The sequence below is a fragment of the Sardina pilchardus genome, chromosome 10 (assembly GCF_963854185.1).
Source record: "Sardina pilchardus chromosome 10, fSarPil1.1, whole genome shotgun sequence".
Lineage (NCBI taxonomy): Eukaryota > Metazoa > Chordata > Actinopteri > Clupeiformes > Clupeidae > Sardina > Sardina pilchardus.
In genome coordinates this window covers 22,891,637-22,906,388 of record NC_085003.1, presented here as the reverse complement: position 1 = coordinate 22,906,388, position 14,752 = coordinate 22,891,637, and the positions used below count along the sequence as shown (strand labels likewise).

Genomic DNA, 14,752 nt, shown 5'->3' with positions numbered 1-14,752 from the left:
TGTGCTTATGAGGATAAACCGCGTGCACACAGAGTGCATGTCCCTGGGTGCCCTCTGATGGCCTTGGACGGCTTGTTTACTTCCTGTCCGACACCATGGCTTTGCACAGGGTTTCTATACAATCATACAACATACAGTACATCGTTCGATTTTGCATTGTGTGTTTCTTGTGAGTCCAGGAAAAGAAGTTGTTTAGGTTTTTCCCCCATTAACACCACCTGTCCTGATAATAACTGTCAACATACAGGAGATAAACCGCAGTGTGTATTCAAACAGGATGGAAATGTGGTGAGACAGTCAGTCGGAGTTTTGCACACGACACACACAGCGGGAGAGAGAATACCGGGGCGTGTCTCCTCACCTAAACACACCTCAGTGTTACTCATGGGTCTTCCGTTTCCCTAGTTATACTTCCTCTCCTTAACGCTGTATTCCAGACAACTCGGAAATCTGAGGTCGGACTTCAATTTTAACCTTGAGTTGGGGTAGATCGACTTACACCGAGTTCAGAAGTTCAGAAGAAGAACTCTGTCTTCAAGTGGCGTTCCATTGTACTTCTACCCAGTAGGAGGTCAGAATTCTTGTTTGCCTGGAACTAAATTGGGAGATTGCAACTAGGATATGTCTGACTTCCAAGTTGTCTGGAATGCAGCATAAGGCCCAGGCTGCACCGCGTCTGCAAGTAAAATTACGCAGAGCGTAAAAATAGTTTTAGAAAACTAATTTCTGCAAAAGCGCCACAATCACGTCTGGTGAAGCCACTTCCATTGATTACAGCGGAAACTAGAGGTCCGTTCGTAAATTCAACATGACACGCTCTGGTCGCTCTTAGAGTGTGACACTCTGAATAAACACACAATAATTCTAAATTTATGAACGGTTAATTGAGCTCGCAGCACTCGGGAACGGCACTTTACAAACGCACCCTGATTGTTGCCGCAGACGCTCTACGAAGGAAACGCTCAAGTTAAGTGCCCAGCGTAGCACGAAACAGCAGTTTCTCACCTCCCCAACTCCTGCTTCCTGAGGTGCAGCTTTAGCATGAGATCAGGGGGATATTCCATCAACCTCGCTAATGAAGGTGGCACTTAACAGAAATAGCCTGGCTTGAACTAGACTTTCTCTTGAGGAGCTGCAGCTTGCCTTTGTTTATTCAAGCGAGGCGTAGGTAAGCTTCACGTCTCACGTTCATGCAGATTGACAAAAAGAGGATATACGACATAAAATTAAGGGAAACTAGAAGATTTCTATTTGATTTACAAGTGCCATCTACAGAATTTTTATAGTCACACCTACATATTTTATAGTCAGCCTAATACCTTGTGTCAGGCCACAAGCGATTCCATTATCATCCGCCGGTGACCTTTGCTCATTCAGGTTCAGGTTCCGGAAACAAATCAAGTCACCCCTGACGGTCCCGCAGCATCAGTCAGGACCTCAGTCCCCCTCCCCCCTTCCCCCACCCTCTCCACCCTCCGCAGGCTCCATCACGGCACTGGCCGCGTCAGCACAAACGTCCCCTTAATCGGGGCTGCTGTGAAGCGCCAGCCTTGCCACACTCTTTCAGTGGAGCTGCCCTGCCCGCCATGCCTTCCTGACGTAGCGGTAAACACGGGTTGGTTTATGGAGCCCTTTTTGATCGCGACGCTGCCACATCTTCATTAAGCCTCATTTCACGGAGAATAAGTCACACCAGGGACCGAGTGAAATCCCTAAATTCTTTTAATTGCTTGAAAACTGTTCATGGAAGATCAAAGTTTTCGGTTGACTTACAAGCGAGTTAATTTCCTGTGACAATTCCGTTTGGAGGGCTTCTGCTCCTGTGCCTCCTGCATTGAGGCTACAGCGCTGTGCTATTATTTTTGCTTCATAAAAAGTGTGCTGTAATTTACCATGTCTATCATCTAATAAGTCATGTGAACGTCGCTTTCATGACAGACACTACAATAAGAGAGTCTTAAAAGAGTAACTTCCAATAACCAGACAGGCACAGAGGGGGGTGAGTAAGAGAAACATGAATTAAATCAGAAATGAAGTGCTTTTCCCACAAAGTTAACAGAGACATTAAACAGAGACTAAAACTGTTGCATCAAAACAGGGAGAAAAACATGTCAGGCTTTGTGGCTTTGGACAGGTTCATGGTCAAGGCCACTGTCTGAAACGTGAGAAAACCAAGTCAGGCCTGCAGGCAAAATGTACACGCTGCACACCGCACATGGTGTTCTCCTCTCACTACATTCTCCCTCGTGTCAGGCTAGTCATTTGGGCTCCAGATAACAATGGATAACCATTCTCCTCGGAGCATGTTTACTAACATCAACCCAGCCACAAACAATGCTTAAACACAGGCCATGCTCGCAGACGGAGAGAGAGAGAGAGAGAGAGAGAGAAAGAGAAAGAGAAAGAGAGGGAGAAAGAGAGACAGAGAGAGAGAGAGAGGGAGAAAGAGAGAAGGAGGGGTAAGGCACGTCCAGACAGGCAGCAGAGACAGGGACCTGTCACCACAGCCTCACGTGTCCTGCCGATCCTCGGCCGAGGCAGCAGTCAGTGGCGGCTCTCCCCTCACTCATCCGCTCCACAGCTCCATCCTATCCCAGTCAAGTCCCTGGCCACTCCCACTGGCCCTCCACAACAACAGCCTCTTTTCATCAGCCAGTGAAAGAGAACACCTCCGGCCGTGGCCAACTGACCTCTAGAGAGGTCTCCCTGACTGACGCAGCAGGGAAATCCAGCATTGTGCCACGGGCAAAACCCTAACGTCTTCCCAGACAGTTAATTGATGTGGGGGGGGGAGGGGAGCACGGACTTCCTTGCAAAAGATCAAAAAGAATGCATACATAACAACCACAGTCGATCAGGACTCCCTCTGGAGCCTGCCTCCCTCCCTTTACAGAAACCCAACCTAGCCTCACATCACTCCCTCCCAGACTCAGAATGTATGTAACGAGTTGTCTCTTGGGACTTCTGAGGTTGCTTACAACTAATTCCTCACAGACAGTAGGCCTAGCCAACGTCTCTCCTAGCCGGCGGGGCCTTGAGGTCGTTTTCAGTCGACACCGTTTTACAATGAAAATCCCTTGTAATTGCCATGCGGCTCGTGGTGACAGGTCCGCAGTGGCCGGCATCTCGGGGCTCAGTCTGACGTGCTCATTAACAGGTCACAGCTGAGCTGCTCCCCCTTCTCGCTCCCAGGGGCTCATAGAGGTGTGTGTGTGTATGTGTGTTTGTATGTGTGTGTGTATGTGTTTGTGTGTGTGTGTGCTGCAGGCATCGGAGAGCAAACAACGCACCGCCACAAACCCCTTCCAGGCCAGGAAGAAAACCAGAGGCGGAAAGATCCTAACGCCTAAAATTTCCCTCGGGTAGAATAAAGTACATCTCTCTCTCTCTCTATCTATCTATCTATATACTGTATTTATCTATCTATCCTCAATACCATACGACTCCTCATGAGAGGAATTGGACAGGCTAGCGTGCTGTGCATTCGGCACACGTATACTGTAGCTGGAGCTTTGACCACCCCGTCCAACCGGGGGGCTCCCCAGTGGCAAGAGGCGACGCCACCCTTCTAACAGAGCTCTCCTCCACTCGCTCTGTTCTATTATTCAAAATGAATGGAGGGCCCTTATTAAGAGCCTTTGGAAACTTCAGCCGGCTGATAAAAAGCTCCTTTCTGTCATCTGCAGCGCGCCGGCTGGCCAGGGTCCCGACTCCCGACTCAAGTGCCCTGGCCAGTACTAAACGGCCGTCTCTCAGCTCACATCTCTGGCAATCTGCCATCTGCCCCGCATGTAATATGAAACTAAAAATGACTAAAAGAAGGGTGAAAGAGAGAAGCAGTGAAAAGGGAGTAGTGTGTGTGTGTGTGTGTGTGTGTGTGTGTGTGTGTGTGGCTGGGGTGCAAAACAAGTAAAGCAACTTTCCTCCATGAATGTTTCATGAAAATGTTTTTTTGGTAGCGTTGTAGCAGCTGCTACTCCACTCCACCCCGCCCCCCCCCCCCCCCCCCCCCCCCCCCCCCCCAACTCCTTCAACCAAACACCTAAGCGTACACCAGACAGGTGAATACAGGTGCCATGAAGTCCCTGTTCACTCAGTCTCTGCCACAGAGAACACAGGCACTGTGTCTCAGCACTGAAGCGGGCTGCTGGCATGGCAGGGAGGGAGGGAGAGGGGGAACAGGGCCAAAGCTGTCATGGCCACCTGGGGTGGCTGACACCCGTTTAAGAAGGAGAGGATTGAGCTGAGGCTGACACTACAGATTCTACATCCAGACAGATCAAGCAAGGGAAGGAGAGGGGGGGCATGTATTTTGTGTGTGTGTGTGTGTGTGTGTGTGTGTGTGTGTGAGAGAGAGAGAGAGAGAGAGAGAGAGAGACAGAGAGATAGAAAGTGAGTGAGAGCACAGGCACAAAATGACAGAGAGGCAACTTGTCAATCAGGCATCAAATTCCATGCCTAGATCAGCAACATGAGCATGACCTATCTGAGCCCAAGATCACTGCAGTAGTACTCTGTCTGTTATCCCCTCATTCTACTCAGTACCAGGACAGAAAATAACTTCTGCTACAGACCTGCAATTCAAACCCCCTGACTGAAAAAGAGCCATGTTAAACCCACGTTAGGAGGTTAAACAGCTCACGTAGCTTCGGTGTTCCCTCCTCCCTCTATAACAACTTGAATGCTCAATGTGAACTCAGTATTTTGAACGTAAACACAGTGATGTCATTAACGGCTGCTTATTTGAAATATGGAAGGTGGGCTTGGCAAAGGACAAACAAGGAAGTCGAATTTGAAATAGTCAACACACTGCACCATACACAGGCGCCGCATTAAGCAACAGGGGGCAATCACGTTGAGTGGTAATGATTAACTCTGCCGATATAACATGCAAACAGGAGAGTAAAGGTTCTCATGTAATCATGTGCTGGGTGTTTGCTCTGAGTTGTCCAAGTGGGCGGTGCCCACTATCCTTCCTCTTCCCTTGAAAGATTCACACAGCAAAACAGCAACTGTACCAACGTCCCCTCATACAATGTGTCTGCTCCACTACCTATTATTACAGACGTTAATGTTTGGGAGACATCTGAATGGTGTAATGGTGGCACAGTACAGAGCAGAGTATCAAGTGTAGAGCTCTTCAGAACATCTTGCACCTGACTGACATGTCTAATCCTAGGTGAATACTGACTAGGTGTGTCAGTATTCAGGACAGTATCCAGCATGTCCATCATCATCCAAAGTCAGTGACAGGCCATCTCCATCATGTGTTTGGTCTTGGTTGCCAGCTGTTGGTAGAAAACTAGACAGAGAAAAGCAGGCCGGGGAAGAAGAGATGTGACCAACTGACTCACTTGATGAAGCATCGGGCTCCCTCGAACGTATATCCCTCTTCCCATCCAGTCGGTAAATCTGGTTTGTAAGGGACAAGGAGAGAACAGCACAGATCAGCATGAATGCAAAAGGTACACAATGTTAAGATCTGTGCTCCGGTGTCTGACACCAAGCCAGACGAACGTCGGGAGAACAACCAGTATTTCAACGTTACTGCACTACTACTTGCTAAATGATAGTCACAGACACGATGCAACCTGCCGCTGATCTGTTCAACCTCCTGCAGCAAGGTAGCCTATCTAGAATCTGCGCTAGGCTACTCGTTGCTTCATGAGCATCAACTCTTCTAACGTTACTGATGGAATGTTATCGCTTGTTATATCACTGCAAGAAAATAAGAAACGCTACGTCTGGTGTTAATATGTTGCTTTGATAACTTGACGTGTCTTGAAGAATGGGGCTACCTTAAACATCTTATGTAATATCCACTTATTGCAATTATTTGATTATATCTCGTTGTTCTAGTCAGAGAATGTCTAGTGCTGATGACCGATGCCTCCCGTATGCGAGTCTAGTTCAATGCTGGATATCTTGCTAAGTTAGCTAATTACGTTTGAGACTGAGCACATAACGCTCACTAATGAACTGCATGCTTGTCAATCACCGCGCGCAGAGCTTTAAATGCACAAACCGCAGTGTATGCTCCACCAGCAGCAGTAAGCACCAACTTCGCGGGCTAAAAACAACGGTAGCCGTTGTTTCGTACAAAATCTCTGGTAAAACCAAGATCTTTTAAACGTAGCACTATTGAAATTCATTACTTACAGTACCAGGTGACTATGGATACCATCAGCAGCGCTCGCTAACGTACCGTTAACGTTAGTCTACCTGCCAAACGATTAGCAGTTTAACGTGTGCTGCTATCCACTACAACGGCTGTTGGCACAACTATCGATAAAGCCGTTAAATTCAGTTAACTTTAGCGGGGTGGTGTTAGACAGTTCACATGTCTGGTTAATTTCCCACAGCTGAAATGAAATCCGTAGTAGACGAATAGCACTACAACACATACCCATTTGGAACTATGGTCTTGTGTGAGTTAACGTTGGATACTTTAAAGATGAGTAGTGGTGAAAGAATCATCTCTTTACTGTAATACTGGAAACTTTGATGAGGTGTACTGTACTCTTACCTGGAGTTTTCCTATGCCCTGTGATGACTGCTTCTCCACTGACTGGATGCAGCCAGGTTGTACTCTTTGCTTCTTCACTGTTGATAAGAAACGGGAAAGGTGAACATGAGGAGGGAAATCGAGAGTGAAAAAAATATTGTCGAAAGAATGGTCAATACATCCAGGCTGTATATCCAATAAATAATTACTTGATAAAGAAAATCCGTCCGTCCCGAGTAACCCCAGAACTCCACGAAGAAGGGAGACAGGAGATCCAGTCCGGTTTTAGATCCGCCGCCATGTCTGGCTATTCACGGATTTCAGCTGCGCGTCTCCGCTTGAGTCGCGCGTACACGGAAACCCTGGCAACGAGAGAGTGAAAAAGCAAAGGAGAGAACCTCAGGGGGGCGGGAGCGCTCCGGTGCGGTGAGAGCGTTTTCCTTTACTTCGAGTTGGAGTTGAAATTATATTGTTTGCACGAAGTGTAATATACGATGGCAAAATTGGTTGAACTTGTATTTTAATACGTCTTACTCATTATGTCTTTACCTTGAACAGCATTACTGAAAGTCTTTTTTAGGCCACTTAAATGGCCAGCATCAATCCAACTGAGCTACTGTACATGAAGATTCTGTTCTCAATGCTGCAGTTGCTTTGGGATGAGGTGGGCTTACTGGCACTTCTGAATAGGCTACACTATCCTCCCTTGCTTGTGTATTTTGTGAGAGTTAATGATTAATATTTCATCCTGCATCAAGTAGCCTAGACCTGGGTTTCCAATCCGGAGGCCTGTCTTTCCGCCTCAGGACAAACTCTGTTGCTCTTCTGCCACTTCTGCTGTATTCACTGACAAGAGGGGTTTATCTCTGATCTTTAATACTTGTGACAAACATTGGTTTGAATTTAACCCATCATCAGCCTGTCTTCTGATTGTCTCGTGCAGCTGCATGCTGTTGAAGAATCCACTGTTGTATTTTAAACATAATCACCAGCATCTGTAATTGAAGGCAAAAACAAGAAAAGCCATGCACAATTGAAGTTGTTTGTTTGCAAGAGTACATAACACAGAGCGCTGCCTTTGTCCTCACATGACCCTGTAAGCCCCCTTGAAATCATGCCTATTTTCATTATTATGCCCTCAGATGTTGGTGTCAGACAGCTTTTCACATGGGTGGTTATACAATCAGCCTTAACAATAGATATGACATTCAACACCACTGTGATTCTGCACAGCCCGTCAGGGGTCATTGTGTTGTGCGCCATTGTGCCGTTTTGCTCACTAAGCATTTTTTTTCACAGGTGCCAGTTTTTGAAGGAGCCTGTCGGATCGGATGTGAACTGCCGTTGAGGTAATGTTATTGGTGTGAAGCTCTTGGTCAGTTGAGCAGCACCCTCAAGCATAAACTACAGTGGTCAGACAAATAGATTTGAAAAGTAAATTAAAATGAAAATCTAATTTAGCCTGCACTCTATTCTTAGGGCTGTGGATTAAATGTCAACACTCAATCTTGGGATGCCTTCACACGTAGGCCTATACCACAGTGAATTGAATTATCTTTGATCCATGGAACCGTATTAAAAATGTGGATGTCTTTAAAAAGGAAGTTTCATGAAATACTTAAGTCACGTGGGTATGTAGCCTAGTAGTCATATCTTGTGATCTAACCCAACGTGACTAGTTGTGTGAGGTAATAGTACAAAAATACATTCTGCAGCGAGGTGCAAAAACAGACAACAACACAGTAGCCTACAGTACTCATTCAGTGTTTGTGTCATGCTGAGTCGATAAACTGTTATAATGCATTTCATCTCAAGACATTAGCAGTGTAGAAGCCAGGGCCTCTGGGCAGTGTCAGTGTATGCTTAGCTAATTCTGTGTGGGATGAAGTTTCAGCAAGAGAGGGAAGCTCCAGTCTAAAAGAACCTATCGCCCAAACACACAACGTAGAAAGCGGGGGTGGAGTGAATGCAGTCCTGGGAGTGAGCAAACGGATGGAGGACTTGGGGATATAGCAACATGGTCAGGCAGGGCTACAGTATGCCGTGCACTTGGCTGTAGCAGAAATATGTCAGCACTGTTAAGTGCCCAGCTCATTTTGGTTCAGGGTCTTCTCGGTCTTTCTCTGGGTGTGCATTGATTGAGACCATTAAAAGAGAAAGGGGGAGCGTGAATAGAAAATCCTCAACAGCTCATTGAAGAGTCAGATACTATAGTGCAGTCCCCTGAGCCAAACAGTGCAATAGCCAGTAGACTCCAAAACAGTTTGCCTGTTTGACTATTGTTGCTTTGAAAAATAAGGTTGTATCATTGATGAAAATATTTGTCCTGGTATATAACAGGAAAAATAAAATATATGAACAGATATTTTTTTTTAACTCGTTTTGCAAGATTTATACTGTTAATAGAAAATTTCCTTGATGTGTCATCACTTCCAGAGGCGTCGTTAGACCTGGGCATTCGGGGCTATAGCCCCGGATGTATTGGGGATAGCCCCGGATCTCCGTGCCTTACAAAATGATGAAAATCGCCACAGAGTTTTTTTTAAAAGGTTCAAATTTAATGCCACGGTCAGCAGCCCCTAGCCTGACGTGATTGCCGCTAGTGGCGTCTAGATTTCTAGGCTATTTCTTAGCAGTCACAACTTAGCCTGAGAGCCAGAAACACAGGCACAACTGCAATATTGTTACTCTTGTTCGCTGACGTTCCATGGAGTCGGAATAAATTGTTGCAAATGCGACATCAGTGTTCCATGCTTCCCCCCTCTGTCGGGCTGACTGCCAGCCTCTGTAACTCGCTAACTTTAAGACCGTTCATTTGGATAACAAAGAGATAGCCTAAACTTACTCACCGACGTTACCTAACGGCTCTGTAGGATAGATTAATGAAACGTTCTGCACAAGCATTCGTTTTCCATGAACTTGTTCCATTAAGTCTACTAGTACCTACAGTAGTCAACAGTAGTAAACACGTAGTAGCCTACAACAACAGTAGTAAACACTGCTAGTTACCACAAAACGAGTGGAAGAGTCAGGCTGGCCGCACGTAGATCTCCTAGGCCAGGGGTCGGCAATTAAGTTTGGCCTCGGGCCAGATATTTTCCGAGCCATTACATAGCGGGCCACAAGTTCACAACCAAAACAATGGCTAATTTAATTAATTAATAACGGAGGAGGTAAAAATGATAGACGCTCTTGAAATGACAGAGCAGAGACATTCAAGCAGGCTGATGTAGGTTAAATTTGTCGACTGGTCATTGGGGGCGCTATTATATGCCTGTGTCTTTAATAAAGAACACCAGAAAAACATTTCCACGCGTTGCTGTTAGCTGTCAAAAAATGGCACTATGAAAAAATCTGAAGAGAAAAGTTAACAGCGAAAACAGGATATTTAATGATGAATGGACAGAGAACTATGCCTTCATCCTCCCTAATTGTATTAATGCAAAGCCCACATGCCTGATCTGTAACTACTAACGAGGGTTTCTCTGCATGCAAAGAGTACAGCGGCACCACGAAACTAAGCATGCTAATTTAAAGGTTGTGTTCCTAAATAACACGCACGCTATTAATGTTTGAAACTCGTGTTTTACTTTTCACAATTCTATGTGCGTAAATTGCCTGTTTGATGTCCGGCCTGTTTAAAAGAAGTCGTGTTTTAATTATCACCATAAGCCTATGTCCGTTGTTTGAATGACAACATGTGTTCTAGGGACTAGCTTGGAATTTGAGAACCAGCACTGTCGACTTTGCATTTGTTTTTGCATGTTGTGCGTTCACGCTGCACCTCGCTGCGTGCTTCTTCACTCGTATTCAGATGAAACAAATATCTAAGCATTTAGATTGATTGAAATTCTTCTGTTCTGGAAAGTTACGTTTCAAAATAAAGAGCAAGTTTGAGACTGGCAGTCCGATTTTTAAAAAGTTTGGTTCTCTGGTTCAAAAGATCTCGCGGGCCAGATGTTTTTTGCTTGCGGGCCGCATCTGGCCCGCGGGCCGCCTATTGCCGACCACTGTCCTAGGCAATTATACCAATGATTTCCATGCAAACTGAAAATTGGACGAGGAGTTGTGTAGGCTGATTTGACATGGAACTACACTCTCATCTGGCGTAATAATCAAGGCAACTTGCAGCTACTGGCACTACTACTGCTTGTTGTCTATGGGGACTATTTTCAGATGCTGCGTACGATATCACTGCGCCTATGGTACGTTTGCAAGTTGCCTTGATTATTACGCCAGATGAGAGTGTAGTTCCATGTCAAATCAGCCTAGAAAAACGCCAGGTTTCATTTTCAGTTGGTCTTATTGCACTTTCTAACTTGAGAGGAGACACGTTTTAAATGGGAAAATTACCAGAAATCTTAGTCACTTTTAAACATGAAGCTAGCAGGTGAGAAGCTAATGGTCTAATCCGATTCAGTGATCTATGCTAGGCTGAAGCTAAAAGTTGTATCGCCAGACTCACAGAATGGCTGGATGAACGGGAACAAGGTAAATATCGATTGTTTTGCTCGAGGGGAGGTGGAAAATGAGCGTATTTCCAAAAATGGCGGAATATCCCTTTAAATGAACTGCTCACGTAGCTTCGGTGTTCCCTTTGCCGTATTGATATAAGTCAAATTCCACTTCTCAGGGAATGTTGTTTTCTCTTTTGGACCCCTCTTTACCTGGTGACATCCAAGGTAAACAGCGTGCGCTCACTATCCTCACCCCCCAGCAGTCTCCCCACACAACGGCCCTGGATGAGGAAAGGAGAGGGATGTTGAGGGAGGTCTCAAGTATTTGCTTAAACTCTCTGTGCCCCATTCTCAGCAGCCAAAGCACAAAACCCTGGATCAAAACTGCCAAGAGCCTTACTCAGTATGTCTTGACTAATGCTTTTCTAAGACAACCATTTCAACGTGTGCAAAAAGAGATCTGTCAGAAATGGCAAAAGAGCCCAGGTTACGTCTTATGACTTCAGCCCTTCTCTTAAGCTGAAGATAAATTAGACTTGACCTTTGACTTTGACTTGTTTTGCTTTACATTCAATACTAATAGGATAGCCTTGTTGGAAGCCTACAAATCCCTCCTCTTAATGCCACAACTGTTTTCCTGTGATGATTTTTTTCACATTCATACTTTTTGTGGTTCTCAGCAGTTCTGCCTGTTCTTGTACAACTTGCTTATAGGATGACAAGCCTACTTTTTAACATCTACAATTCATGGAATCAGGTGAGATGGAGAGGTACATCTGTAAGTCCTTAAATACAACCACAGATAAACAAGGCAGTTTCATGTCCTCAGAGATAGGCTCCTCTCCAGAAAAGCAGATGGAGACAGGGGTGAGAGACCTAACGGCCTGTAACCCTTTGGGTCTTGCCTTGAGTTCTTTGTTATTCCCCTCTGCCTTAAAAAGTCTGCAGTCAAAGATTTCTGTGCCCTGAAAAATTACAATGTCAACCCTTCACTCCAGGGGCCAAAGTAGCCATGGACTGGGAAAAAAATGGAAATAAACAAACAAAAACACTTCAGTCAGCCAAACACCATTATTCTCTCCTCTGCTCTTTGTCCGTCTCCAAGTTTAAAGTCCAAAATCAGACTGCCAGTTTGTAGGCTCTCTTAACACAGCTGAATATTGCCTTGACCAGACCAGCCTTAGCAGATGTGTCGTGCATACACAATTGTGTGCAGACATGCAGGCACTGGCTTGTTAATTATTATCTGGCTTGTGATTTTTTTTTCTATTCTCTCTATGTCAGCCATTAGGTTTGTATGAGGCATGTCTCTGATGGCTCTTCAACACCCTATTATATAATAGAACCACAATTCTATTTAAAAAAAAAAATACTGTTTTCATCGTCTTGGGCCACACTCGAGGCGTCAACACAATAATGAATGGTTGCACATTATCAAACAGCTGCATGTCTGAGGTCTTTGTTGTGCTGCCAGCCCAGCGGTCCCCACAGTCCTCCACACGCCGGGCCTCACGGGAGCACAAGACGAGTGTGGGCTCTCACAGTCTCATTGAACAGGCGGCGCACTCGGAGCGAGCCGATCGCGATGCAGCACTCGCGCCAAGCAAATCCTCCAGGGCGCGGCTCTTGATTAGAACAGAACACTCGTTTCGCCACGAGCGTTCTGCCTTTTAAAAAGCTGCTCATGTGTTTAACTCACATCATTCTTGCAGTGTCCAGTGTTTGGTATTCAGCTGGACATCCTCATGATTCCAGCACATTCTCCCTCTATGCATGCCTTGTCTCCGCAGGTAATAGGCCACACTTTTTCATTAATGGCAACAGAGTTGATGTGTTGATGTTTTGAACCTGTCAAATAGCATTTGAGAGGTGACAGCATGTTCTTTAATAGACAGACTGAGTTTATTAAACTCCTATACACAGCCTCTGCTGCCCTGTTGACAGTGATATCCACTTGCTACCCCATTTGACAGTGAATGTGCAAATAACAATGTAATTAAGCTTGCAAGTCTGACCACCAGGATTTCAACCTGACAGGATCATTACATGGAGCTCGCATAAGTCCATGGCTCCCCATAGAGCCGACTGCCTGACAACTAGTTCTGATATGGTAATAAACTGTGGATCAGAACTATGGTCATATTTTCTGTCTGGCTTTACAATTTCATTCTAAAGTGGAACTGCTTGACAGTTAGTAGCCTATTGTTGCTTGACAACTAGTGCTGTTAGTAATTTCTCCATCTGATGGAAGCAGATACCTTTGGGCCATAAAAGTTACAGTGCAGTGTCTGTCTGTGGTATAAGCTGCATCAAATCAGCCTGCCAGGAATGACATACTGAACACATATCCTCCCTCAGTACATCACACTGAATTCATATTCAAAAACAGTATTAAAGCTCATGTAAACCATTTGTTTGGTATTTCAGCTACCTGGCTTTGCACTCCAAAACCTTTCGGATACCTTGAATACAATGCACATATCAGAGATGGTTCAGTTGTGGCAGCAGAAAATGTGCATCATTTGAAATTCATGAAATGTGAGTGCAGTGATTCTGTCACTACTGTTGTGATTACTAATGAACCTCCTCAGCATCTCTATGTCCCTGACAAGACTTCCAATTAAGTTGTAGAGACGGCAGGAACATAATGCACTTCTTGCTTTAATGACATGACAAAATGGTCATCTACTTGTGCGGTTTCCATGCGCATAAATATGACCATGGCCTCAAAATACCATTTCACACATAAATCAATCAACATTCCTTTTAATCCTCTCCTGTTTGAGAGAACAACCAAGAACAAAGAGGGATTGTGGGCTGTTGATGAAATGATGAAATCCTCCTGTTCTGGGGCTCACTTGCCAAGTCTTCCCCTTTGCCAGGTTGCTCATTTATCTCCTGGATGAAAGGTGTCATTAAACAAACTGACATGGAAAGATTAGTCCCTCATGACTACTTAGGTGATCATAGTTGAGGAGATATATTTTAACTTCTGTTTTTGAGTGCATTGGATACCTGACAGAAGAATCGCAAGGTTCCTCTCAGCTTTTGTTCACTGATAGGTCAGCTTTGTTGCTCATGTGGACTTAGTTGCCTTAGAGAAGCTCATGCAATTAAAGAGAAAAACATACAACATTTCTGGGACAGAGACATAACATATCTATATGTACATTTTATATCTGCCACTTTTACATCAAAATATTCAGAACAACTTCTATACTGTGGGTTTCTGGATCCAGTTCAACAGTATTGGTTGATGTTCAGCTAATAGCTTGACATTCTAATGGTACCATTACTGGAGGATCCCAGCGTGGTATTTAGGTAATGAAGAGTGTGGTGCATTAGTGGCCAGCAGAATTTAATATTGATTAGTGGAGTGTAAAGCACATCCCTGCCACACACATCAACGAATGAGCTGCATAAGAAGGATGCACTGATATTAACGGCTTTTCCCAGGGCATGTTCCTGTTGCCGGAAGATTTGCTGATGCTGCAGGTTTTGATATAGGCAGGGACACCTCTTAGCAAACTTTATGTGGTGCCATCGATTTTCGGTGTTTAAATAAAATTGTGTTTAGCTGTTTTAGGGGGAGATTATTGATTACCTTTGCTGAAAGCACTAACATGTGGTGATGCCTGCAGCTGCACAGAGTATTTCTGCATGCTTTTAGCATGTGCGGTGTGAATAGAAGACCTCTGAGTGTAGACCCCTGCAGAGTGCGCATCTAAAAAGCACACTCTGTACTGGGGTTGGGGCAGGGGAAAGTATAGTGTAACACTATGCTTATTAC

General features: G+C 45.0%; 1 protein-coding gene across 5 annotated transcripts in view; it reads right to left on the bottom strand.

Annotated features, from left to right (window-relative positions):
- The window catches only part of LOC134093829 (pleckstrin homology domain-containing family A member 5-like), a 125,054-nt gene extending 118,210 nt beyond the window's left edge, over positions 1-6,844 (bottom strand). For all 5 annotated transcript variants that reach the window (XM_062547097.1, XM_062547098.1, XM_062547100.1 and 2 more), the window contains exons 1-3: positions 6,715-6,844; positions 6,527-6,603; positions 5,355-5,412 (exon numbers count right to left, since the gene is read on the bottom strand). In XM_062547097.1, coding sequence (XP_062403081.1) covers positions 5,355-5,412; positions 6,527-6,603; positions 6,715-6,806 — 227 coding nt within the window. In that variant the 5' untranslated portion in view covers positions 6,807-6,844. The remainder of the gene's footprint in view (positions 1-5,354; positions 5,413-6,526; positions 6,604-6,714) is intronic.
- Between the last annotated feature and the right edge of the window lie 7,908 nt (positions 6,845-14,752).